A 27,125-nucleotide genomic window follows, 5' to 3' on the forward strand; every position below is an offset into this window, starting at 1 on the left:
AGGATTTTATTTATTTTTATTTCACATTGTTTCAGCTGTTTTCACTTTTATTTCCATACTCCAGCAGAATTTATTCATGAATGTGGCAGCACATCAGGTTTCTTGTTTCATGAGCTGTGGTTAAATAGCCTGCTGGATTTGTTTGCCCTTATGAGAGAGTTTTAATACTGTAGCAGCAACAGGAAAAAAGGTGACATTGAGCTCTTATCAAAGTGAGGGAAGAGGTGGGAAAATTGTTCTCCCAGAACACTGCTGATCTGAGCTTTTTCTAGCTGTCATGTTCTTATTCAAATAAAGTCCCTGGATGAGAGTCTATCAGTCTTGTAATGGCAAAAAGAATTTTTTGCTAGAGTATATAGCAATGTAATTTGCAATGTAGGTCTATGCTTGGTCAATTGCATGGACATAGATACATTGAGATCTGTGTTCTACATACTCTGAATTCTTTCGTAACCATGATTTTTTAAAAAGTAATTTATTCGGTGGTTGCTTTTCTGAGCCTCTCTTGCTTGTGTGCTTTCTGTTCTTCATTATATAGCTTTTCTGTTACTAAGACTGCATTAAATGGCATTCTTCATCTCTTACATTTTTTTTTGTCTTTGAGCCAACCAAAGGATCAATTAAAATGTCACTGTGAATGAAATTTGAAAACATTTGTTTATCAGTAGAGAGAGAAACATTGGCTGTGCTGTCTAAGAGGTCTAACTTAGCTTTCAGCCTTTTGTTATTTTCTTGGTTTCAGGGAACAGATAAGTACTGTTACCGTTCATAAGAGAGTGACTGTTCTCAGAGGGGCTGCTGAAGGCTTTATTGTAATAATAAGGTGAAACTGATATTCAGAGACTCATCTTGTACAATAAAACATAGCTTTGTTTACTGATCTAGGAAAGGAGGAAATGTCTGAAGACCTCCCTCTCTTTTCTCTTGTAGGATTACCTTGACTGTATCACTGATCAGACCAAGCTCTCCCTGGGAACAGAGGAGCGATCAGCCCTGTTTGGAAACATACGGGATATCTACCATTTCAACAGGTAAATTCATTTTTAGCTAAATGGAAACATTGCAATAGCCTGTGTTAACAAGAGGGAGCAAACAAGCCAAATTCACTTTTATCACTTTTAAACTGCCAAGATCTATAAATCAAAAAATTATCTCATTTTGAATCTAAGCAAAGTTGGTTTGCTGACACCAGATTTTTTTAGCTGTTTATTTGATGAACCAAGATGGTCTCCATGTACTTTTTTTGCTTTTATGCTGGGTATTTACATGAATGTAAGCTTAACCTGCTCTGTGCTTTAGCTGAGCTTAATGCAAGACCACTGTGAAAGAAATTCTTGCCTTAATGAAGAAATGTTTTATTCCTACTATATCAGCTCCTTTTGTATACCTATGCATATCACCCAGATCTGGCTTTTGTAGTGTTTCATGCTACTAGGTGCTCCCTGAATTAATTTCTCAAAAATGTATTCAAGTACCTATCTTTAATTGAAGTTTTTTGTTCAGTGTCTTTCCAGCCTTCTCCAATACTCTGTATGTGGGACTCTAGTGTATCTTGGGAGCCTGAAGTAAAATATCTTGCTTGCATAGCTAGTGCCGCATTGTGTGGGATCTCAGTATCTGCAGTTTGAGGAGCTTGCTACTGCTACTTCTGTCCGAATCCTGTTACTGTAAAAATTAACTTAGTCTGCATTTAAGGAAAACCTGACTATTCAACCAATGCAGAAAATATATTGACAAAGTTCCCACATCTTTTATATACCAATACTGCTGTAAAAGCTCTCCTAGCTTTGCTATAGTTAACAAAACATCTCCCAAATGACTGTGTTCTTTGAAGAACAACAGATAATTTAATTGAATCAAAAGAGGAGTCTGAAGTGGAGCACTTGTGTCAAAGATCATCTTCAATGTTTTCCATCGTCATGGGAAGTTACTTTTAAGGGCTTCAACTGCTGGGATTGCTGTTTAATGTCAAAGGAAAGAGTGAGAATGGATCTATTCAGAATTTATAGACAAAGATGAAATCTGAAGTCTTTTCCTGAAGCTTAAAATAGCTACTGCAGGGTAATGGAAATATGCTTAACTAGAAAGCTGCTGTGTCCTGCTTCAGCTACAACAACTGACTTTACTGAATGTCTAACAGCTGGAAAATACATAGTTGAGAGTATGCTAAAACAGGCTCATGGACTGTTTTAGAGCCATGAGACAATGATTGTGAGCTTACAGATTCCCAGTGGTCACAGAATGGAAAAATACAGTCCTGGCCATTATATTTTCTGAACCTTCAAAAGCTAGAAAAATTACAGACTTGATAGCTAGGATGCATTTATGCCAGCTTTATTGCAAATATTGTCTACTAAAAGTACTTTCAAGTATGATCAGTTGTTATACAGAATTACTGAGCTGTGCAAAAAAAAAAAAAAATTGCAGCAATTGGAAAAAAAAACCCAAAAAGCAGTTTTGGCCAATTTTAGCGATAGATATGATAGAATGGCTAAAACTCACTGGAAAGTTGTCCAAAGCATGTAGTAAATTACTAACGTATTTCAGGCATTCTGTTTTAAAGTTCTGCTTGGAAATTGTGAGTTCTTAAAACTGAATACTCACTGTAGATCCCAGTATAGCTTCAAGGATTAAGTTTACTCCTGTATGAAATGTGCCATTTAGGTTTTGGGTCCTAAGCATACTCGAGGGCTTTTTCTTCTTAGTTTCAGAAAAAGGTCCACTTGGCAGGTCTATGTTAGTAGTTTTGGATGTTTTTTGTGAGCATGATTTTATTGATTTAGAATTATCTTGTTTTTCTCAACTTTGAATTTGACCATTAATCAATAATCAAAGGTTTCAGTCTGGGTTTTTTTTCAGACTTGCAGATCTGAGAAATTTTATTTCAGTGAATGGGACTTTCTCTCAGCTAAATTGCCTAGGATTTTCAAGTGGTGTATTGAATGGCAAAAATGGTAACTGCTAGCTACTTCATGATTATGATCTCTTTTTGAAAAACTATTTATTTCTGAGATTCATGGTTATAAGGTCTGGCTTCTTCTGAGGAGAAGCCATCATAAAAGTTCATCAAAAAATCAAAGCATCATAAAAGAGCATTGTAATAAGACTTTCATTCATTTGACTTGAAAAGATAATGAATGCACTCTGTGCAAATTTGTCAGTCTTTATGCTTCCCTCTCTCATCCCAAAGGAGTTAGCATTAGCTCCCGACGATGTTTGTACAGATTCAGATTTTCCCAGCCCACAGTAACCCAAGCTATATAGCTCAGTATGTGGTCTTAACTGGCCCTGGCTACTGTGTCTTGCTTCAGTCTGAATCTTGTTAGTGATCCAGATGAAAGAGTGTGAGTTCCTCCAGCAGTGCTTGCTCCTGCTCCCTGCCTGGCTGGCTGGCACAAGCCAGTTGCAGAGGCCAAGAACTGTGACCAGCAGAAAACCTCTGGGTATTCAGGTGAACAGGACCAACATTTTTCTCTGTTGTTCTTTCTGCCACCTGCCAGGTACTTAAATGTAGCCTATAATAACAGCCCTACTTTTTCACATCAGCTTGGTCTTATAGGAATTTACTTAAGATTTTCAGAATGCCTGAGCATGACAGTCTTGCTCTTTTTACTGTGGCAGACTGCTCTTACCAATCCTGTTCTTACCATCCAGATGAGATAGCAGAGAGTGCAGTGTAGGTAATAAACTCTTTTAAAAACAGCCCTTGCACTCTGGGCTTGTGCTGAAGACACAAACCACTACTGTGTTTAACACATACACATGGACTCAATTGCATGAATACATACAATTTTTAAGTGTTCTTCTTCTGTATCATGAAGGAGAAATTATGCGGTTTAGTCAGAGACCAGTAGGAATACAATGACAGTCCAGGTGCTACGTCCTTTAGGCCATCAGGAGAATGCCTGACTGCCAGACAGCAGGAATCCTCTGAGCCTGTTTGGCATATTTGATGTTAATTTCAAAACTCATGTGTGGGACACTGTCAGTCAGTCTAACTGATGACTGTGGTCACCATTGCTACAGCTTGCTTCTTTTGCTGATGTAAATGAGCTTCATGAGGGTGGGGTATCAAGCAAGGGTCATATTTTTATTCCCATTTTGATGAAGGGAGAAATTGAGGTGTAGAGGTTAAATTGTCACTGTACAAAGTGACTTAGTGACTGCTGAACCCACGATCTTTGCCCGTCTTTGTTCCTTGTGACTGCATGTTGATTTCTCCCTTTCCTTCCTCCAGTAATTAGGGAAGCAAAGAACAAGTCAGGAAACTCTTCTGGTTTACTCTTTTTTGTACATACAGAGGGAAATTGTGTCTGCTTACAGGGGAAAACGGTAGATCCCTAGATACAGGCCTAGGAACTCTAAGGCAAAACTTGTTCAGGGAACCGGCTGTGAGTTGGGAGAAAAGTAGCCCTAAATGGAAAATCATCTGTGGGAGTGTGTGTGTGTATGTGGGGGAGGTGGGGGAAAGGTCAGGGGGGGAAGAGGGTGAGGAGGAGAAGAAGAAAATTCTTTTAGAGAACAATTTGACAGAAAACTTAGTTTCTTCTCTTGTTTTTCTAAGTATGTCTTTCAATAGGACTGAAAACTCTTTGGATCAAGGAGATAACTTTTGAGGTTTTCTTCTTCTACTTGAACTCTTTCTTTCACTGGATTTAATTTCAATAAATGAGTTTAATTCAACAGCAAACGGGCTCTGTTATTGCTTTGCTCCTGTTCAAATGAATTAATTTTCTCTTTGGCATGTAAAAATTATAAAATCCTCTCATGTGTTATTTTTAGGCATGTAGAATATATGTGTATATATTCCCTTACAGAAAACTTTGTCCAGGCTAATCATTTTATCTTCAATGAAGAAACCCACTAAAAGTAGACTAATTTTCCTGAATGAGCTTCATAACATTCTCCATGTGTTAAAATATGTCCCTCGTTCTCACCAGTATTTTTCAGAGCAGTTCATCATCTCCCTTGGTCAAGTAAAGCTTGTAGAACATAAAAAGTCTTTATAGGACATGCTTCAGTAGCTTTTAAATTTTCTTAGTTTTATATCATGGGTTGATATACAAGCTGCACAACTGTCTGCGCCACTATGATTATTAAAGAGCTGTCAGTCACAGAATCATGGAATACTTTGGGTTGGAAGGCACCTGTAAAGGTCATCTAGCCTGGCCTCCTTGCAATAAGCAGAGACATCTTCCATTAGATCAGGTTCCTCAGAACCCCATCCAAACTGGCCTTGAATGTTTCTAGGGATGGGACATCTACCAGAAGAAATGGGCTCAGCTTTGCTTAGCAGAACAACCAGTCCATGGTCAACATGATGACTTGAATTTTGAAATAGTGGGAATGCCATTTCCTTATAGTTCTCCTCTGCCTGCAAATAAAAAAACCCAGCAGCTGCGGGGGGAAAGGGGCATCAAAGGTGTTCTTGTCCCTTTTGTAGGGCTCCCTGCATCATTAAGTGCTGCCATGAATAGCACAGCAGTGTCTGGTTCTGAATATGCAGGTGTGTCTATTCCAAGGTCTGCCATAATTGTCTTACCTTGTCTTGTTCTTTGTTTTAGTGAACTTCTGCAAGACTTGGAAAACTGTGAAAACGATCCTGTGGCTATAGCAGATTGTTTTGTTTCCAAGGTAAGTCTGCAGCACCAGTTGCAGAGCACTATGGGGGAAATAAGATTAATTTTTTAACTTTAGAGACCTAATCCTGACAGCTTGTGTAATGTTAACCAAGAAAAGCCAGCAAATCTGTAGAAAGGGAAGAAATTTCTATTAGTAATTGATAGGGATATGCCTCTGATTTGCATTTCTAAAAAATCAAGACTAAGGTGTCATTTTCTTCAATAAGTGTATCTGAACTGGTTTATTGAGTTCATTTTTAGGGTTTGCTTTTTTTTTGGTCAGGTGTTACAGGGGTTCTCTGTTTTGCTTGCATCTGTTAATGTAGGACAAGTGGTACTCCAGTTCTGCCTTGTCAGCTTAAGAACAACTAGAGAGTAAAACTTGGCTGCATTCTTAAAAAAGGCAATAGCATTAACATACCAAATGTGCCCATATTGTTTTCTGAGAATTTTTCCTGAAACCCACAACTATACCTTAAATTTTCTTTTTAAATGGAATAGCCCAAAGTCTAGCCTTAAGATTCAAATCCCATTCTCTCTGTAATGATTTGAATTTTCTGAACATTGATAGGACATATTGATTCTGTTGGGCAATACTGAAGCCAAAAATATGGAGTATGGGAAGTTGTTAGATGCAGCAGAAATACAGGGAAGAAGTTGACCTTCATTGCAGGAAACACAGAGAGCCAGTCAGGGAGAAGAGGAATGGCTATAATGAATAGGACAACAAGAAATTAAATAAATTGGACTACAGATGATGCTAGTTCACTGCAGACTTCACCGGAGAATCTGCATATGTCTTGAATCTGTAGAGCCCAAATGTGTTTTAAAAAATAATGCTATCTCTGTGGTATTTCTGGAGGAAGAGAGATCATGTAGTTGTCTAAAGTTCAATAATCTCTTTATAGGTATGGTTGCCTTTTTGTATTTTAATACAAAAATCAACAAAAAAAAAAAAAAAAAAAAAAAAAAACCAAAATTAAAAAAAAACCATGAAAAAACTCCAAAGTAACCAAAAAAGCCAAAGCCTATCATGTTTTATACTTTGTCCTGAACTCGGCATTGTCAGCACCAAGCATTCAATGTAATAAATCTAACACATGGATTTAGGATTAACAGGACCACCCTCTCATTAATTCAGTTATTTGTTTGTCACTGTTGTGACATAAGGGATCTTATAGTAAATTAGAGTGATGATACCCGCTAAGTGCTGCTGTTCCACCAGATCTCTTGGTTCAGCTGAGTTTGAGAAAGCTGTAATTTATCTAGTAATTGGTCTTTTGTAAGCACTGAGAGGCCTTGGTTTTGGCACCACTAGTACAAAAGTAGGATGCATTTTTGCCCCATGGCAGTGGGGTTTATGGCATGTTGTTATTGCTACAGATAGCCTGGATTGAATTGAATTGAAGGAGAGAGAGAGAATGGGATAAGGGCAAGTGCAAAGTCCTGCTTCTGGAACAGAATAACCCCATGTGCCCACTGAGTCTGGCTGACTAGAAAATAGCTTAATAAAAACAGTCTGGGTCCTGGTGGGCAAGAAGTTGTGAGTAAGTCAGCAGAATGCCTGTGCCATGAAAGCCAAATGGGAGGTCTGCAGGGTATTTACAGATAAAACAGTTTGGAGCTGCTAGATATTTCTGCTGTATTGCTATTTCTGCTCTTACAGCTGGAACCACTGGGACTGCTTCTGCTGGGATGCAAAACAGAGATGGTGCAACTGATAATAAAAAGTCCAGGAAAAAATTGTGTTCTCATTCAATTTGGCCAACTGAAATGGCTTGTCTGGTAGATGTTCTGGCCATTAGTTCCAAAACCCATCTGCATATCATTGCTTGTGCCTTTTGTTCCCTTGTCAAATGCTTTTAGTATTTGTATTATTGGCAGGCAACTGCCTGATGGCTCAGAAATTGCTGGAGATTGCAGTACTAGCAGGCATTTTTTAGCTCCATCCAGACAAGTGCAAACACTTAAAAGCAAAATCAAACAATACCAAAATACCCCACAGTTCTGGTTTTGGCCATGGGGATTTCATTACAGCAACTGCTGATTGCCTTAACAAACTCCAGTTGTCCGTTCTTGGTTGCTTGTGTCTTCCCAGCACCGAGAAGTGGAAATAAAACTGCCTTTTTTGGCAGCATGTGCTCCTTCATGTCTTATAGGACTTTGGCCATTTATTGTTTCATTGCTTTGAGAGAGTTAGATCTTCACTGTGAGTTAAGCGCGGGGATATTATCATGCTGAAGTCATAGCTCACAGCCTTAGCTAATAGATATAGCTGTGCTGGAGCTTCTTGAATGCTTCTGGTGGAACTGTGCTTAGGTTACATGAGCTCTGGACCTAGTGCCATTTTTCCACCCTGCTGCGAATATTGTAGGTGTTGCAAATCTTAAGTTATAACCAAGTTTTCGCTGTGGTTACTGTGTTTGCTTTTGGCACTCTTAAGAAGCTCGGTAACTGCATAAAGTAAAAGTTGTTTCTTTCTAGGGATTCATGTGAAATCACATGAAGTTGGTTTGCAGTATAACAGAACAGTTATGGTTAAAGTAGCTCTAGAGTTTCTTGTATAAAATGTTTTATATTTGTGAAGACATGGGGAGCTTGATTTTTGAAGTTTTGGATCATTCTCTTTGAACTTTGTTATTTGGTTTAGCTTAATAAAATTTCTTGTATAGCATATTATACTTCTCTCACACGATCATGCATGGCTGTGTTTCCTGTGTATAACTGTCATGCTTTGGTAGTAAAACGCCTTGTAACATTTAAGGGAAAGGATTATCAAAACACACTTCAGTGAAATTTGAACAAAAAACACATCATTATGGATTTGAATCTTTATCTTAACATTTTTTTCTGCTGAGTGCCTAAAGTAAATAGCGCCTAAAATGGCAGCTTTGATTTATTAACAGACTTCGGCAATGTTTTTAGTCTAAACTAGCCAGTACCGTAAAACTCATTAACCAATAAAATAATGATGCAAAGCTATGACTTTATGGAAATGGAAATATTTAATAGCAACTTACAACATTGTATTGAATCCCTCTGCTTCCAAATATTTTAATACATTAATAACTCACAGGCAGATGGACACAAATGCAGAAAAGCACACATATTTTAAAACCTGCTATCCAGTCATGAATTGCAGTCTTCTTTTCTGCCTCAAAATGCAGATGGTGTGGGTATGGATATTTGTTTTACAATGTGGGATAGCTGCTGCTTGGAAATAACCTGCCTCTGCAGGTAGTGTTGTTCTAGTTCAGTTTATACCAGTTCTGATCCTTTCTCTTTGTCTAGAAGAGCTGTATTAACACTAGATGTAAAAGTTTTTGGAGACATATTGCTGGTAGCTAATTGGAGACTAATAAAAAGGTTCCAGTGCAAGCTTAACTATGGCTTAATTATTCACACAGAAGACTGTTTATAAGGTGTTTTTGCCAGTCCAGTCTTTCATTTTCATAGTAATGATGCCAGTGTTAATCAGAAGATTGACTTCAGTATTCTATATGTTTACATTTAAGTGAGCTGTTTTAAAGGAGAGCTGAATTCTGGCACATCGCTCTTCTCACTCAGCACCCCAGAAATTCAGAACATATGTTTTCTGCAAGGCACACTAACAGCTTAACCAGGGGGAAAGGGAGAATTACAATCTAGCATCTCATTAATGAAGAGGAGATCCAGGCAATTGGCTTCAGTTTCTACACTGACTCCACTCATTTTCTCAGTCTCCATTTTCTTTTAAAGTGCCTTTTATGGCTATAAAAAAGCACAGTGCACTAAGAGTTGAGGGAAGATCTGGAATGTATGTGGAGGAGATGTGCAGTGAATTGATTCCAGTGTGAGTGACCAGTGTAAGTATAGCTGGGGTCTGCTCACGCTTGGCTTTGCTCTTGAGAGGGACTTGCAATCAGCGTGGACAAACTCTCAGCTTGAGTCTCAGGTTTTTGCAGCTTCTACCACAACAGCTTTGGGCCCCCAGATTTAAACTGATCTCTGCAGCAATTCCAGTCTCCATGCAGGGGTCAGTTTTAATCTGGTCTGAAGACAGTTGATGTGAACAGAACTATTTTCAAGATGAGTAAGTTTAAGAATGTTGAAAGAAATCCTGATGAGCATAGCTGGTGTTTTCCTTATGTTGTGAAAGTAGTTGGGAAAATAATAAAACCATCTTAGTTCTTGGTTTTTCTTTTGCTCCTGTTCTGAGCAGTGCAGTTTTGTCAGGATGAGGAAGAGCTTCTCTTAGAAGTGGCCACTTTCCCAACATGTTCACATAAATCCGGCTAATGCCTGGGCAAGGTGTATGGTGTTGATTCACAAGAGATCTGCAAGTTTGAGTGCATATCAACAATCTCATCCTGGAGGCAAAACACATGTAGTTGACTTTCTCCTGGCACGATGCTCACATTGCTCAGTAAAAGTAAATGCTCTCTGATGGTTCTGTGTGGTGAAATGAGCTGTGGCTCACTGGAGCGAGTACACACGCTAAGTGCAGTATGGAATTTGGTGTTATGTCTGTTCAGAAAGCAGGGGTGATAGTGAAACCATTCTTAAGGTTTAGAGGTATCAAGGGCATAAGAAACTATCTTTTTTTTCTAATACAAATTTGTTGCATTTAATAGCTAGATGAAAAAATTTTTAAAACCAAAAAAAATAAAAAACCACCCATTAAAAGTAGTTCTGACCTTGTGTAAAAAACCAAACCAAAGAGCGAGAGTGTGAAAAGGCTCCTGGGGATTTCAGACATGCTTTTGATTTTGAGGGGAAAGTGCACACAGCCTACTCTGTAACCCTGAAGTGTTTGGCCTTATTTGTTTTACAGATAGTACTTTCATTGATTAAAATTTCACAACAGATACTCGTTTCCTTTTTGTTTGAAAGGCAGAATAATCATGTGATATGAACAGAATAAAAACATAAAATAAATTGGCTCAAAATGTTCTTCACTCTGCTTATGAAGTAGTTCTATAAATTGTATTATTCTGTTAAGATAGCTATGGGAATATATTAAAATTTATACCAAAATTCCCTGAATGAAAACTTTGAATTAATATATGCATACATAAAATAAATTACATTTTTTCACCATACAGAATTTCGCCATAGTGTTCTCTCTTAAGCACCCTGGCTTATTATGAGTGCTGGCTAGTTTGGTAGTGATTGCCAAAGAAAATTATACAGTGTAATAATGTGCAGCTCTGAGGTTTGTTAATTCTTCATTTTGAGGGGAGAGGGTTTGGAGCTGTGGCTGGGTTTCCAAGCATGGGCAGGAACTGGCTGTGACACAGGCTCACTTCCTCTGCATGTGGACATGGGGCATAGGTAACACTGCCGCAAAACCTAGCTGCGATGACAAAGTTAGTTCAAGTGTGAAAAACCAAGCTAAATTATTTAACTGTATTTGTATCAAGACTACTTTTAGTTGGTTTGTTAATTTCCAAGAGAAGAGCAGTTTAATAAGCTTACTGCCCACCAATGAGTAAATGGGGATCACAGTCCCCTGGGGAAACATTTTTTAGAAGTTTGCTTGAGTTATTTTTCTCAGAACAGTGAATACTGAAATCCAGCAAGACATACTGAAATGAATTGCAATGACTTGTACTCCTGCAGGGTAACATCTTACTTTGTACGAGGTCCTTATGGATCACTGCTCAGTGCAGAGATGAATGGCACAATCTGCTTTACCCCCGGGAGAGGGGGATGGGACCAGTGCCATTGGAATTGGCAAAGGGCACTGCCTGAGATGGCTCTTTCTGATGAACTTCTGAACAAAAAACAACGAAACCCCAACAGTGAAAAACAAAAGCCACAGCCTGTGTCAGCCCTCTCCCCAGGGGTGGTGCTCCGCAGAGCACTGTGCTTTCTGTGAATACAGATGTTTGGTCTTGCCATTCACCAGCAATGATCCCTGGGAGACAGCCCCTCGTGGAGCACAGCTATTGTGCTGCAGAATGCCAGAGCCGGTTCTAAAGATGGTTGGAGTCGAAACTGGGGTCTTATTCACTGCTGGAGGACTGTGATTTATCTGTTGAGGGCTTATGAAAGAAAAAGTGATTGATATGGGGAGCACTTTGCCATTCTGCGATGCTTTCTTAGCCTTTAGGACTCCAGTAAGCTGCAGAAATTGTGTCTTGTTTGGTATAGAACTTCATAGGCAGATGTGGACTTAGAGCACATGGGAATGTTTCTGGAAATCTGTTTTTGCATAGAATTAAAGGATGATTATTAAGAAAAAATCTTAGTCCAGGGAAAAAAGAAATGAAACTCAGACTTTAGCTCTGAGAAGCTTATCAGCATTAAGTTTGAGTAATTTCAGTGTGACAGGCAAGTGTGGAAACCCACCCAGATCTAGTTACAACTTGTTGGAGTAATAGCTGTCTGCTTTCACATAATTTACTTCTTTAAAAAATCACTTTTGTGGCTTCTAATTTCACGCTTAGACTGTGCTCACATGCGAAAGTATTTATAATTGCTTGAAAATGGCACACCAAACATAACCTGCAGAACCTAATTCTCCCAGTAAATACACCAGGTGCATGGTGTGATTGTTGGGGTTGTTCTGTGCAGGGCCAGGAGGTGGTTGTGGGTCCCTTCCAACTCAGGATATTCTATGATTCTATGATACGGGTGTGCTTCAGCACACACAAAAAAAAAGTAAGTGCAGCCAGCTGTTTGAAGGACGTATGTGTAGTGATGGTGTTTTGGACGGGTTTTTGGTTTTTTGGGGGTTTTTTTGAGATGCACAGATTATCATAGGGTACCTTGGAGGCTTTGTTGTGAAGTCACTTATTTTATCTCTTTGTAGGTTCTCTTGGTTTTTCTTTCAAGTAAAGGAAAAATCTCCCCCCCCAAAAGATGAAATTAAATTCTGTTTGTGTTAGGACTATAACAGTGAACATAGAGAATTCATTGCTGAGGAGCTGAAGGAGATGTTGTCTTGACATCATCTTTATCTTGCACACGTTAGCTGCTAGTTTGACACAAGCTCAATCTATGCAAACTTCTCCTTCCTGTGCAGAGTGAAGATTTCCACATATATACGCAGTACTGCACCAACTACCCAAGGTAGGAATTACGGGTTCCTTTTCTTCCTTTGTCCCTTGGCCAGTTTGTGTAATGCAAGTTACACTCTATGAAGAAAAAAAAAAAAAAAAAAAAAAAAAAAAAAAAAGTCAGTTTCTCTCCTTCCTAAATCAGAGGGAATTTATCTTTGATGTACAAAAGAAAAAAATACAATATTTTTAAAATGAAGTTTTGTTTCATCTCTTCTTGTGGTTCATTGCTTTACCTTTCTTCAGAGAATGATGGTCTTATTCTGCAATGCTGCTTATAGAATTCCCAGTAAGAGAGACTGGTTGCATGTCAAGGTAGAACATAGCTGAATGCACAAGATAAATTTTAAAAAAGCCAAACCAAACAACAGAAGCAGCAGTTATTAGAATGGGAACCTGCTGCCCCTTTTTGCAAGCTAAAAAGGAAGCAATTATTTACTTTGCCTAGAGACTTATGGAAACAGAGTGTCTTAAAGCTGTGTATTGATGTTTTCAGGTCTGTGGCTGTGCTGACAGAGTGCATGAGGAACAAGGCACTGGCCAAGTTCTTCAGAGAGCGGCAAGAAGCACTGCAGCATTCTCTGCCCCTGGGCTCTTACCTCTTGAAACCTGTCCAACGCATCCTCAAGTACCACCTGCTTCTGCACGTAAGAAATGTATTTAGTTTAGGGCTGCTGCACGTCAGAGTTCCTTCCTCTGGTACAAGGCTTGGTGGTTAGAAAGGTTCTGGTTTTCCTTAAATGCTCTTCCTTTTGTGGGTATTTGATTTCAACATGTGGAGACTTTCTATCTTTGTCACTTCACACCATATGCATCTATTTGGAGTGGGGAATTTATGGTAATTATTTTAGACATATTGTATCAGTCTTTGCATCCAGATAATTAGCACTTTTCTTGAAAGCTGGTCTGTAATTCTGAAGTTGTTTGGAAAATTCTTGTCATGATTAAACATTTTGTACACAAATTTATTGTTCCACTGAAGAACAATGTTTTTCCACATGTTGCAATGCTGGGGGTGGTTGAAAGAAGGACTAAATACATATAAACACCCTGACTGCTAAGAATTTTGTGGAGAGGAATGATGGAGGAAGTGGGAACTCTTTCCACATTCAGTGAATTGAGTTAAGCAAGTTTCGGAAATTCATGCTTTATTGTTAACATTTTCCACATATGTTTCCTATTAGAGAGTCATGTTCTAGTGAAGTGTAAAGACACTGATCCTTATTTTAAATGCCTGGTGATTTTCTGCTCTCCAACTGTAAAGCGAAGCCTGGTGTAATTCCATCAGGGTTTTGTAAGTGTGTAGAAATGTTCTGTGTTGTAGGAAAGCCATTAAATGCTATCTGAAAGATCTCCTGTCAGTGTGCCGCGCTTTCTTTCTGTGCCTTTCTGGTCACACTGGCTGCTTCAAGAGTTCTTGCTGCTAAACTGACCCCAAAGGCTTGATTTTATTTGTCATCTTGCGTTAATCAAATTGATAGCAACACGCATCACTAACAAAGACGGGAACGTTGCCTTCGAGTGATTGTGATGCACAAACAAAACAGTACAGATAAAAACACAGTATTGCATTCGACTGGGAAAGTTCACTTAGGAATAAGGGGACTCTGTTTTTTTTCTCTTTGTCTTAGGAAATAGAAAACCACCTTGACAAGGACACTGAGGGCTATGATGTGGTGCTGGATGCCATAGATACCATGCAGAGAGTGGCATGGCATATAAATGACATGAAGAGGAAACATGAACATGCCATCAGGCTCCAGGTGAGTTCCCAGAGAGATTTTATGGGTGTTTGTGAGCTGGTTTTGTCAATATATATGCAATTAACATTTTTTAGTTTATCTTTTCTTTTAATCTTTGTCAGTCATAATTTAGACTCCTGTTGAGCATGCCTGTGGCTGTTTGATCTTGGAAACCATGGTCATAACTGCTGCAGGAAAATCTCAGACATCTCTAACCTACAAGCAGCATCCTGTAAAGCATTTATTTTGCAGTAATATGGAACTTAAGATAACTCTTCTTTCTTCCTTTCCCTCAATTGTACAGCACTGCTGTACAACCCTAGGGCATGGCTTTGTTCAGAAATCCTATGGTTTCCGATTTCTTCCCTTTGTACTGATTAATTTTGTTTTGAGGTATTTCTTTTGCTGATTCTTGTTTAAGTACTTTCCTCTTGGGTTTTAGAAAACTCATTATCTGTTGCTAGAAACATGATATTTGGAAAAACTCTAGCTTTGTTTCAAATGAAGATTTTTTTGGGGAGAAGAAACAAAAGCTACACCCTGAGTAATTTTTGTCATCAAGAGCAAGGAGCAAGCTCTTTTGTAGAATTTATGCTCTCATTCTGTTTCCAGGTTCCCAGTGAATCACACTTTTGTATCACATTTTCAATATTTACATCACTTTAAGAAAATTGGGGGGATTTTTTAGTTTATAAAAGGGAGTAATAAGCTTATCCCATTTCAGAAATCTGTATTATGTAATTCTTTGTCCAATTTTTTTAACATACATTAAATTTATTCAACCTTTTTGTGGTTTTCTTCTTTTTTCTATTTTGGGGGTTTTTTAATGATTGTTTATTTTTTGTGTTTCTGTTGTTTATGTGTAAGGAAAATTTTACAATGTCTTGCCTGCAGCAGGGTAACCTTTGCCACACATTGCTGGAAATGCATAATAATGACTTTTAACAACAGTCTGCTATAAATCTGAGTAATTATATTCTGAAATAAATAGGGGTTAAATGGTTTTGGAAAAAACAGAAGTTTTTTTTTTAATTTATTGAGCTCAGTTAGCAAATATATGGGTTTGTGGAAAATGTTTATGTTCATGGTTCCCCCTTAAAAAAGTAAAACCTGTTTCTGCAGCCATAGGGATAGGCCTTCTGTAGGTTCTCACACCGCAATGTGGTCTGCATGTACTGCAACAGCAGTTCCTGCACAAAGTGTCCCTCAAGAGTGGTGGACTTGGTCCCTGTGCTGTATCCTGGCTTATTGACAAGCTCCTGGAGAGATCTGATACAATACAACTTTTTAAAAATCTCCTTTTTTGCCTTTTTTTTTTTTAACAACTGTATCTATAGTCCAAAGTGGGCTACTTTGGGGTTTTATTCCTGTGAATGCTTTAGCCTCCACTGGTGCTTCAAATGGACTGGGATGTTTTCTAGCTGGACTATTAAAGTCTAATGTCCTAAAGTTACCAGCCTAGGATGAGGCAATCTGTACCTGCTTTGCTAATGCTGCCAGGTTTAAAGTCCGGTGGATATTTTGAAAGAGTTCCCTAGTTAAAAGTTTAGCCTGCTTTTAGAATTTGATGTTCCATGCTTAAGTCCTATGCCGTTGTCATTGACAGAAAACACAAGCAGTTTAAGGAAACAGAATAGCCATAGCTAAGTGACAGAGTCTTGTGAAGATGTTCTTAGATGTTTCTCCAACCTTTTTTTTTTTTGCCTAAATAATAAATAAGGTGAGAAATATCTGTGCTATCTACACAAATCATTACTATACAAACAAATACTCAGACGTTCAGTTAACTGAATCACTTGTGGTTCTTTAGTCTTCTGGGAATCATCTCTCCAATCCAAACACCTCACAGAAGTGTCTTCTGTGATGGACTTATAGGACATGGACATAGCATTATAATTCATTCAGTGGGAGGCCACACAGCTTCAGGAGGATACCCAAGGTGAGAGGGAAATGTTAAGCGGGATTGGCTGGGGACATGAAGGAGAGCATGAGAGAGACTGATGGCTGAATTAGAAAAGATTTTCCATCTCTGGGAGCAAGAGGAGCAGAGACTGTGCTTTTTCATTACAAGCTGCCCCAGGGAGTCCAGGGCTCTTTGCTGGGTCCATGCAGAGGCAGTAACCAGGATTCAGGGCATGTTTTAGTGTGGGCTTTGCAATGAGCCTCCAAGCACCTGGATGCAATGTTATATATAACCTACTAGCCTCAGGATTGGTGTCTGGTGGCTTTCTGCTGTTGGATGCTAAACATTATATAGGAGAGTGGGAATGGCCTCAGCAGATTGTTTGGGTCTTTTATTTCAACAAGATCTCTGAATTTAATTTTGATTGTTGTTCTTTGACCTGTTGCAGGAGATACAGAGTTTGCTCACTAACTGGAAAGGGCCAGACCTCACAAGTTATGGGGAGCTGGTGTTAGAAGGAACTTTCCGCATTCAGCGAGCCAAAAATGAGCGCACGTTGTTCCTCTTTGACAAGATGTTGCTAATTACGAAAAAGAGAGATGAAATGTTTGCATACAAAGCTCACATACTGGTATGTCAGAGAGCAGGTGATAATGTGCTGTCTACAGGTCTCCCTAAAAGTCCTCTGTCATTCACATTGTTTCCTCTCTTTGTTGCAGTGTGGAAACCTGATGCTTGTTGAAGTAATACCAAAGGAACCGCTTAGCTTTAGTGTCTTCCATTACAAAAATCCTAAGATTCAACATACTGTCCAGGTACCACAGAAACCTCCCTGCCCACTGGGTAACATGGCTCATGTCCAGATGGTGTTTATGGCCCTGCATAGTGCAGGAATGCATTTTCTCATGGTACCCATTTTTTTTTATCAGGCAAAGTCGCAGCAAGACAAGCGCCTTTGGATTCTTCACTTGAAGAGGTTAATTCTAGAAAATCATCCTGCTAAAATTCCTGCCAAGGTAAAAGAAAGGCAAAACCAAAAAGTAACCAAACAAAAACCAAAAAATACAAACAAAATCACAAGATACCTCCTTGTATGGGTACTAACTTATAACACTCTTGTTAGCTGCAAGATGCATGCAATATACAGATTCTAGACTCTAGGATGTTAATTAAGGTGTTGTTTCCTTGTATCTTTAAAAGTTACTCGGAATTAATGGGAAAGTTCCACTGTAATTATCTGCAGGGCTTGGTATGGGAGTAGAAGAATGGGTTAGCAGCATTTGCCTGCCAAGACATAAGTAATGGAGGTGCAACGTCAGAAAGCATTACTCTAGGAGCACATTTTAGCTTGGTGTTGCCTGTCTGCAGAGCACTGGAATGCACTGTTTGCAGTACTGTAAATTTTCTTAATTTTAATCAGTCTTGGTTAGGTATCATAGCAGTGAAGCCGTTGGCCGCACACACTTCACTGCAACTATGCACACCCATCCTCAACCCAGCATCCTTAGGTTGGACATCTGGCCCTTTTTGGTGGGATAGCTAGAGAGCTTTATGCCAGAAAAAATGAGGCACTGATATCATATTCATAGCTATAATATCTTGGAATGAGGAAATCTCCTCCTCTTATTTATGAAATCCAGTCATAGAGCTTCAGGTGATGTCTCCCAGAGTAACATACAGCATCTCTCAAAGGGGCTTAACTCTCATTAATTCTTGCCAAGACACAGCAGACATTGACTGGTGTGGAAACAGGATTTTTTTTTTCACACTGAGTTTACTCTTGGTTTTCCAGTTTCCCTGACTGTTTTTTCACTCAGTTTTATGCTGTCATGGCTAAAAAATGTTACCTGTGACTGACATGCACCATACTGTACTAACATGCATTTTCAACAGTGTGACAAAAAGAGACTTATGGAAGAAAAAAGTCCTAGCAGGTCCTATTGCTAATTCTCCTCTTTTTGTTAACAAAGTCTATTGAAGGTATAATGTTTATGCTAGTATCCATACTTACACTTAAATATTCATTTCAGTTTATTAGATTGTTAAAAAAAATACAGCATGATCTCGGCCTTTGTAAATTTTTTTTTCTTATTTCTTACTCAATTTTTATTTTATCTGTAGAAAAAAAAAAGTGAAACCAAAAATACTTTCTTCTCAGAGAAATAACTTCACTTGAGAAAAGTCTAATGAAATATCTTTGAAGTTATCTGTACATTTAATTTTTTTTTTCTTGTCCAACCGATAATTGCTTGTTGCGAGGCTTCTGTCTGCCAGCTTCTGAGAATGCAATAGTAGTCCACATGTGACGCCTGGTGGAAAATTACCAAACTGCACCTGTACAAGGGCAAGCCTCTTAGACAGGATATTTCTGTTTAGATTATTTTTGTACTTAGTAGTGGATATGCTTCCTAAAACATCCAGATTTTTTTTTTCCTATTTAAAAAAGGGAAAATTTTAAGCAATCAGGAGATGCTCTTTATCCTGCATCAATCTTACTTAAACCAAATTATTATTATGTTTTGGCACACACTCTTCCTCTCCTTGCACTGCCTGTGCAGAGGTGGGCACGCAAGACGAAGAGTCTGGGTGCAGTGAAAAACAGGTTTTTTGTGCAGACCTGGAGATAAGCTCTGGTGAGTTCCTGCCACCAAAATTTTCCTCCCCATATATAACATACATATGTCCAATATACAGAGAAAATGAAAAAAAAAATGCAAACAAAAAAAATTAATGCTGCTAACCATATTTATTAGTTCCCAAATTAAAATTGCTGTTATTTGCATATAAGCTCACTACTATCTGTAATATGCAATACAACTTGTCCTGCTACTAACAGTTTTAACTTCTTCATTTGTTACTTTTTCTCTTCCAGGCCAAGCAGGCAATTCTTGAAATGGATGCTATACGTAAGTTGGTTCTTTTTCACTTTCCTTTTAAAAATTAATAAAACCATCTTCAAAATTTTGGCTCTAGCTGTTGATGTCATCTGAGATGGAAGAAGGCCAGGCTTATGTTCCTTGAATTATGACCTGCTGGAAAAGGCAAAATTAGATGCAGATCCTGTAGAGTTTGTTGGGAAGGCTGTTACTGAGAAACTGGCAAAAAAACATGATGGTGGTGGATAAATGTTCCTGGGTTAGCCCGCTGGAGCCAGGCACAGCTACATGGGTAAAGTATTCCCGTGGCTGCCTGGGTAACAGCTACCCTGCAGCAGCATGTCTTGCTTGTGTAGCTTCAGGCTCAGATGGGGTGCAACTATATTAGGCATAAAGGGATGATGGCACTGCCTCCAAAGAGAGCTGCCAAGGTGTGTGAAGTGCCATCCTTGTCACTCTCTTATTCCCTGTGCCTCTGCTTGTTCCACAGATCACCCAGGCTTCCACTATAGCCCTGAGGGAGAAATGAAATCATCATACCAGCCTAAGGAAGGCACTGCTCCTCACAGAGTGAGACGGAAATCAGGTGAATAAACTCACTTACACCCTAGATGACAAAAGGTTTTAGGGGTGGATTAGGCTGGGTACATGGAATTGGTTTCTGATCTGCACTCCAAGCAGATTTAACATAGCACAGTATCTCTCCGATGTGGATGAAGTATCTTATTAACCATTTGTTGTTCTTGTAATTTATTTTTTTATCTACTGTTTGCATTTAATTTAAGGAATATACATTTCTAATGGTGGATATATAAAGAACAATTGGTACTCTCTAATAGATTAAAGTGCATAAGCAGGAAAGCCAGTCACATTATTTAAATCTGACGTCCACCCTTACTGCAGTTATTATTGTCTCAGAAGTAGTCCATCCTGATTATGGTTGGCTTATTATTTCAAAACATTACTATCTAGACTTAATGCCATGTTTGCCTTATGAATAATAGAGATTTGAGAGGTGGTTTTGCTGACTCTGGGCTATTTTTTCAGCTAGCTAAAACATCTATCCATAATTACTCTCAAAGACACTACCAATGTCTTTGTAGTTGGGTCACTTCATATTGCAGTCCCTGTGTCTCCCTCTTTGTCTCCTTAAAGACCTTTCCAATTTGGTGTGTAACATTGTATATTGGGAATGACTTAAACAAGACTCATGAGGACATTGATGTAATGATTTAACATACAGCAGCATTTGTACCTGAAAAGCAGTCAAGTTCTAATTATGTTTGAGGTATGTTCTCAGTTGTTTCTGAGGTGTTTTCACACCTTTTTTGCATTGGTGCTGCTCTTTCTGTGAAAGGAAGAATACAAAATACTGATCAAAGGGCTTCCTATGTAATCTTCAGCTACTTACACTTTCTAAGCCCATCTAAGACTTTGGTACCTTATGCATATTTCTAATAGAAAACCTCTAACACTGCAGAGCAGTAACAGAGGTGATAAGGTCTTTTGAAAGCAGGAATCTTTGCATAGGATAAAAATTTATGTGTGCCTTAATGAATGGAGGGCAATGCTATTCTTAATGCTGTTGCGTTAAGAAACAAATATGTGCTTTGGTAACAGCTGTAGATTTCACACTTCAACAAATCTTTGTGAGGAAATTTTGCAATAAAGAAATTAAAATCTGGCTTCACTGTGTGGGCTCAGAAGCTTAATTTTTTATATACATGTTTAAAAAAAAGTTGTCCAGGATGCCCATAGCTTTCTTTGGAATGCCACAGTGGGTAAACACTTTGTTCTCTTTTTCAGAACCCTCATCTAGAGTCCATAAAGTTTTGAAGTCAAATGGTAAGATACTTTGTGTACTGTTTACTGACCTGGTACTCCTTTACTTTGTAAAACAACTGAAGACAGATTCTTTTTTCTTGTAACTGTCCCTAAATTCATTAGTGGGAGGAAGAGGAATTTTGGGGAAAAAAAAAAAAAAAACAAACCCAAAACGTTTGTGTTCAAATCTAATATCTGCTTTTTCACACTTGGGGATTGGTCCTGTAAATGTCCTAGGAACTGAACACACCAAGTCTTGGCAATTGTAAACAGTTCCTCAAATCATAGCAGTGCTGCAAAATCAGGGCCTCAAGTGGAACTCTGGTACAGCTCATGCTGTCTCTACTTTATCAGAAATCCTATATAGTCTGTTTGCTCAATTGCTGCTGCATTCAACCCCCTTTGGGGAATTCATAATTGGAGTAGCATTGTAACGAGCATAGCCTGACACCAGTTTGATTATTCATTGATGTGTTTTTGTTTTCAGATGTAAGCCCAGATATGCAGAAGGTAAGCCATTTCTTAAATTCCTTGGTTTAGGCCATTCATATGACTTTAGAGCACAGTATTTACTGGAGAATCTACATCTTCTTGGTTGTGTTGACCTTGAGAATGAAAACAAACCCATAAATGTTATTTAGTATCTCAAATAAGATTAGTGGAATGAAAGAAGTAGAAATACAGCTTACTATTTTGGGAATATTTAATAAAGAAAAAAAAAATCACCAATCCATTGTGTTTTATAATACAGTCCAATCAATTGCTAGTGCTATAAGATACTTAAAAATACCTCTAGAATCAAGGAAGTGCAGTGTATAAAAATAGTGTTTATTCTTTGAAATAGATTTTATATATATATATATATATATTTATTTATTTATTTATTTATATATATATATATAAAATGATACATCACCAAACAGAGCACATACAGCTTAAGCAGATTGTAATGAGCATTATTAATTTTTACATTTTCTGTAAGAGTTTTTATTGAAATTCTCTGCGCAGTTTGAAAGTCTCATTTTGAATTTTAGGTCTTAGTGTTTTATTTAGGATGGAATTTTTTAAAAGTGTGCGTTATAAACAGAGTACATTAAATATTACTTCACTGTCATGCCATAATATTGAAGCCCAGGATTCAATGTGAATGGGGTCTTTTGCATATATTTTTTCAGTTCTAAATATTATATGGAAAGTACTGGTTGTTGTACTTATTTCTTTATAAATCTCATTTCAGTGCAGCTAACTGACTGTAGGTTAAATGTTGCCTGTGAGTCTGATGTAAGAGGATCTTACTAAAATATAGAATCTCTATAAAATTCTAATCAAAGTTTCATAATTTTTTTAAGCGGATGGGCATTGAAGGAGCCCTGTTATCTCAAGCCTCCAAACTAGGATCAAGTGAAGCCCTGCTGAATTCTAGGAAAAAGGTTTCACTGGAATCCAGTGGGCTGGAGAGCCAGTTTCAAGAGTCTATTGAACCAGCCTACAGTAGTGATCACGATGAAACTCTTCAGACTTCTGCTACGGAATTGATTGATGCTGATGATGAAGAAGAGTCTGAACAGGTAGGAAAAAGAAGGGGAAAAAATAAAATTATTTTTTCTTGGGGAGAATGGAAGAAACATTAAAATTATATGTAAAAGAGGCAGGAATGCATTGCAAATGTTTACAACTTCCTCTCCGTAGAAACATTTTTATTTAGGCTTCAGACAATACTCACTTGTATTTTAACAGAGAAGATGTAAAAGCCCCTACACAGAGAGAGAAATTCCCACTACTTGAATTTCAATTAGTCCTTTGCAGTCTTCCAGCCTGGTTGTTACAGAAAAGTTTTACCTGTTGCACACAACTGGCTTTTCCTTCCTTCTTCATCTGATGCCATGCAAAAACCTTTATAGGCCTCATGCAGAGACAGTGCCTTCAAAGCAAGGACTTGAATTTTATGTTAAGATTCAGACACTACTGCATGTGATGGGATGTGTCTTGATCTGTGAACCTCTGGCAGTAGCTACGGATGTGTGAACTTGAATATGAGAAGTTTTGAGTAGGATTTATGAAAATGAGAGTCTTTATCTCTTACTGTTGCACAGATGGTAGTTTTTCTTACTCAATATGACATTTCCACACATATGTAGTACCTTTGAAAGACTAAAAATCCAACTTCAAAATGTGGCTGTATTAAGGAATCTAGATTTTCAGTTTATTTGTTTTAGTTGATACTGAGGTCATATCGTTGTGTGGTTCATCTATTTTGTGAATTTTATTAAACCAGTTATTGAGATTCTTTTTGAAGCTGGCTGCATTTCCTCTTTGAAATTACACTATTTGCATTATAAATATTTCATAAAATAATCTCTTGTACCAGTGTAGTGCGGTGTCTTGTAATTCCCCCTCTTGCCAACATAAGTAAGGACGAAAGAATGAGTAAGCACAAAAAATACCACAAAAAAATTGATACTATTAGCTTAGTGGTTACTACTAGATGTGGCAATGATACTTTTACAGGTTTTATAAGCGCTGAATAATTCTTGTGGCAGTGCTAATGACTCAGAAGCTGTTTCATCTCCCAGTATAAGTCCCTGACCTGTTGTAGCTCCTAGTAATTCCTCTGAACCAGACTGTACAAAGAACTGTAGGTTTTATTACCCCTCACATTTTTTTCTTTAAAATCACAGCAAAACTCACTGCAGAAATCAAAAGGGGGAAGAAAAAGACTTAATAGTCAAGCTGCTGAAAATGTTGAAAAACGGAGAAGTCTCAATCTCAATAAATGTGAAATGCAGGTAAGTAATTATTATTTTTTACTTCTATTTTGCTATGCATCATAGGTGTCTCAAAGAAATCTGTTTTCCCTAGGTTGACAGATACATCATCTTCTGTTTATGTCATGTATCAATGTTCATATCATTAAACAAATGATATGACAAAAGACTCTTTCTTTTGGGGGCTGGGAAAAACAAGTAACTAACTAAACCAATCGGCATTAACTGAAGACAAAAGGAATTATCTTTCCTTCTCTCCCCCAAACTCTGGCCAGCAATATCTAAAGCATCCTTTATTTTGGCATTAGAGAGCATGTGGCCTTGCTTTAAATTAGATTTAAATGAAAACTTACACTGAAAAAAAAAGACATTTTCACTGGCATGTGCTAGAGAGCATAAGATTCCTTTCTGCTGGGGTTATAGGCAAGGAGAAGGAGAAGAACAAAACTTTTGGCACAAACCCAGAGTCAGATTAGCTTAATCCAACTGTGAAACTGCAGAGTTAGCATAAAAGGTTTAATCTAACTCCTGCCAAACAAACTTGCCTTTACTCATGCATTAACATAAGCTACTGTCTTGTATTTGAAGTAAGATGTTATTAAACACCGAGAGTGAACTCTGAGCCATGGTAAGGATTAGGAGGCAAAGTAGTCTGGCACTGCCACCTTGGCTCCCTCACTCTCTGTTGAGAGGCAGCACTTGCCCTGCCCATCTCCACATGATTCTCTGCTGCAGGACAGACTGATGCTATGGCAGTCCTGTGAAAAGAGGGAATTGCTGTATTATTACAGGGATATGCTAATGCTACATGCAAATTTCAAATCTCCACAGAGCTCCAAGGACCCTTCAGATGAAGAGTCAATGCAGTTGAATACTGATCTTCCATTTTCCTGCACAGCTAGACAGCCGCAGTCTCCTAGACAGTTCAGCACACCCCAGAGCAACACTTTGATCATGAATATCCTGGGGGGAAGTACCTCCGTCAGAAACATCTGGACAGACCATCAGATCAGGCAGGCATTGTTCCCCAGCCGGCGCCCACCTTATGAGAACGAAGATGATGAAGACGATTACCAGATGTTTGTACCATCAGCATCTACATCCAGCACAAGTTCAGTTCCTGGTGGAGAAAGGAGGAGTTCTTCTGGCCGTCCATGCAGCTGGCACTTGGGGCAAGTGCATCAAAATGAGACTTCCAGCCCCAGTCGTCACAAAATTGTTAGACGGGCCAGTAGTGCTGGAGAAAGCAACACGTGTCTAGCCAGCGCCAGGTATAAAACAGGGGAGCGTGGTTCTCGAAGGGAAGTAAAGATAGCAGAGGGGAGCAGTAGGAATGCGTATCCTGAATCTTCAGAGGAGCTGACTATCGATGATATTGAACATGTTTATGATAATATAAGCTATGAAGACTTAAAGCTGATGGGTCTGACAAGAAGGGAGGAGACAGGCCGTGGTCCCCGGAGATCAGCTAGAGACTCTCTGTATGAGGCTGAAAATAAAGGCAACTCTGATTCAACTTCCAAAAAGAAAACAGCAAATCAAAAGAGGACCTCCATTCATGCTAGTAGGGAGGAGATACTGCTCAGTAAAGAAGCACCAACTTCAAGCTTGGATGAGCTCAGAATTGTTGAAGACAACATCTATGACACCATACGGCTTCCAGAAACATCTCTATTGAATTTTAAATGTGACCCATTGAAATCCTCTAAAAGGAGGAGTTTTTTGGAAAAAGACTTTGCATATTGTGACAATCTACGACATTTTGTTTCTGAGGAGAGTCTGCAATTCAGTGAAGATGAAAGTCCTTACCATCGTGTTCCCATTGACAATGACTACTTGAGCTTAGTCGATAGCTCCTCCAACTCTGATTCGCTGTCACATAAGTCTGCGGCAGATAAACTCTCAGAAGAAGTAGATGAGATTTGGAACGATCTGGAGAACTACATCAAGAAAAATGAGGAAAAGACAAGAGACCGTGTTCTTGCAGCCTTTCCTGTTTGTAAAGATGACATGCAGGAAAGGCTGCATGCTGGTAGCACACCTGAACTGAGTAAAGATGTAGAGTACTCACTGTCTACTCTCTCTCTGCCAGAAACTCCTGTTTTCCCTAAAACTGTGAAGCCCAGGGCTGCCACCATAAGTGAGGCTAATCTCAGGTTTGAAGATGCTACACCATGCAAGGAGAACTCTTTTATGAGTTTGAATAGATCTTCCTTCTCCAGTGAGATGCCTTTTGTAGATAGTCCATATGAACCTGCCAGTAGTGTTCTATCCAGCACACCTGCAGAGGGCGTGGAAAATGACTTGGCTGTTATGGATAAAACAAAGAACAGAGTTTTTATGATGGCAAGGCAGTACAGCCAAAAAATTAAGAAGGCTAACCAGCTTTTGAAAGTTAAAAGTCCAGAGCAGGAACAGCCAGCTAGCAGACAACAGAAACTGAAACACAAAGATCTTGCTGCTATTCTGGAGGAGAAGAAACAAGGAGGTCCTGCTATTGGTATGTTAAAAAAATTTCTGTACAGATACATTTCTTCAGTAACTTTCAGTGAACTTTGTGTTCTGAACTGGAAGATAATTAATTTTTCTCACCTTGGTCATTGAGTATCAGGATCGTATTTTCTGTGTTACAACTGAAATGAATTTTCTCAGACTGCTTTAACATGAATGATCCTTTATATCTCATTTCTCGTTACTTGATGACTTTGAGAAGAAATATCAGGGCAGTGTCAGGAAAGAGCAATTTGACTGAAGCTAGAAGTAGAAATCATGCCTGAAGCACTATTGGCCTCACTACAGAAAAGCAGTTATTTCCTTTAATAGTGTGATCTTTAGAGTTTGATTAAACCAGTATTTTGTCAAGTCGGTCTGCCTTCTAACAAGCGAAACATATTTGCTCAGGTGCCATTCAGAATCATACCCTTAAGCATAAGGAATGTGGTTAGATAAGAAAGAGCTAATAATCTTTCCATCAGCTAATGAATGTGCAAAGTCATGGATATGCAACAGGTCTGGAGATGTTTTTGTCCATGATCAATTGAAACAAATGGAAGATGTGGCATCAGCAGACTCCATGTACCAGAGTGTAATTCTTGCTGCCTTGTGATATTTTTAAAAGTCCCTAAATATCTTATTTACGAGGCCATTTTTAGAATGTTCTTTTCCATTTTAACATGAAACAAGCAGCATATTATTGGAACCACGTGCCGCATTGTGTCCTGCATGACTGCTCACTGTAGGAAGATATTTTATGCTTCTTTTCCTCAACAAAGTGTACTGACATATTATGCAAAGGTCTCCATTGTTTCATGTTACTTTGCAGAGGCCAAATTTATTGACACAACCGAAAAC

At 38.5% G+C, this 27,125-nt stretch overlaps 1 protein-coding gene across 5 annotated transcripts in view; it reads left to right on the forward strand.

The window, feature by feature from the left end:
• Positions 1 to 27,125, forward strand: part of PLEKHG1 (pleckstrin homology and RhoGEF domain containing G1) — a 126,415-nt gene that overhangs the window by 96,043 nt on the left and 3,247 nt on the right. For all 5 annotated transcript variants that reach the window (XM_068184588.1, XM_068184587.1, XM_068184592.1 and 2 more), the window contains 15 exons: positions 931 to 1,031; positions 5,565 to 5,634; positions 12,631 to 12,677; positions 13,161 to 13,311; positions 14,296 to 14,427; positions 16,758 to 16,940; positions 17,029 to 17,124; positions 17,239 to 17,325; positions 19,182 to 19,215; positions 19,676 to 19,771; positions 20,992 to 21,030; positions 21,497 to 21,519; positions 22,359 to 22,577; positions 23,688 to 23,795; positions 24,606 to 26,274. In XM_068184588.1, coding sequence (XP_068040689.1) covers positions 931 to 1,031; positions 5,565 to 5,634; positions 12,631 to 12,677; positions 13,161 to 13,311; positions 14,296 to 14,427; positions 16,758 to 16,940; positions 17,029 to 17,124; positions 17,239 to 17,325; positions 19,182 to 19,215; positions 19,676 to 19,771; positions 20,992 to 21,030; positions 21,497 to 21,519; positions 22,359 to 22,577; positions 23,688 to 23,795; positions 24,606 to 26,274 — 3,055 coding nt within the window. The remainder of the gene's footprint in view (positions 1 to 930; positions 1,032 to 5,564; positions 5,635 to 12,630; positions 12,678 to 13,160; positions 13,312 to 14,295; positions 14,428 to 16,757; positions 16,941 to 17,028; positions 17,125 to 17,238; positions 17,326 to 19,181; positions 19,216 to 19,675; positions 19,772 to 20,991; positions 21,031 to 21,496; positions 21,520 to 22,358; positions 22,578 to 23,687; positions 23,796 to 24,605; positions 26,275 to 27,125) is intronic.

Source organism: Anomalospiza imberbis, chromosome 3 (genome assembly GCF_031753505.1).
Source record: "Anomalospiza imberbis isolate Cuckoo-Finch-1a 21T00152 chromosome 3, ASM3175350v1, whole genome shotgun sequence".
NCBI lineage: Eukaryota > Metazoa > Chordata > Aves > Passeriformes > Viduidae > Anomalospiza > Anomalospiza imberbis.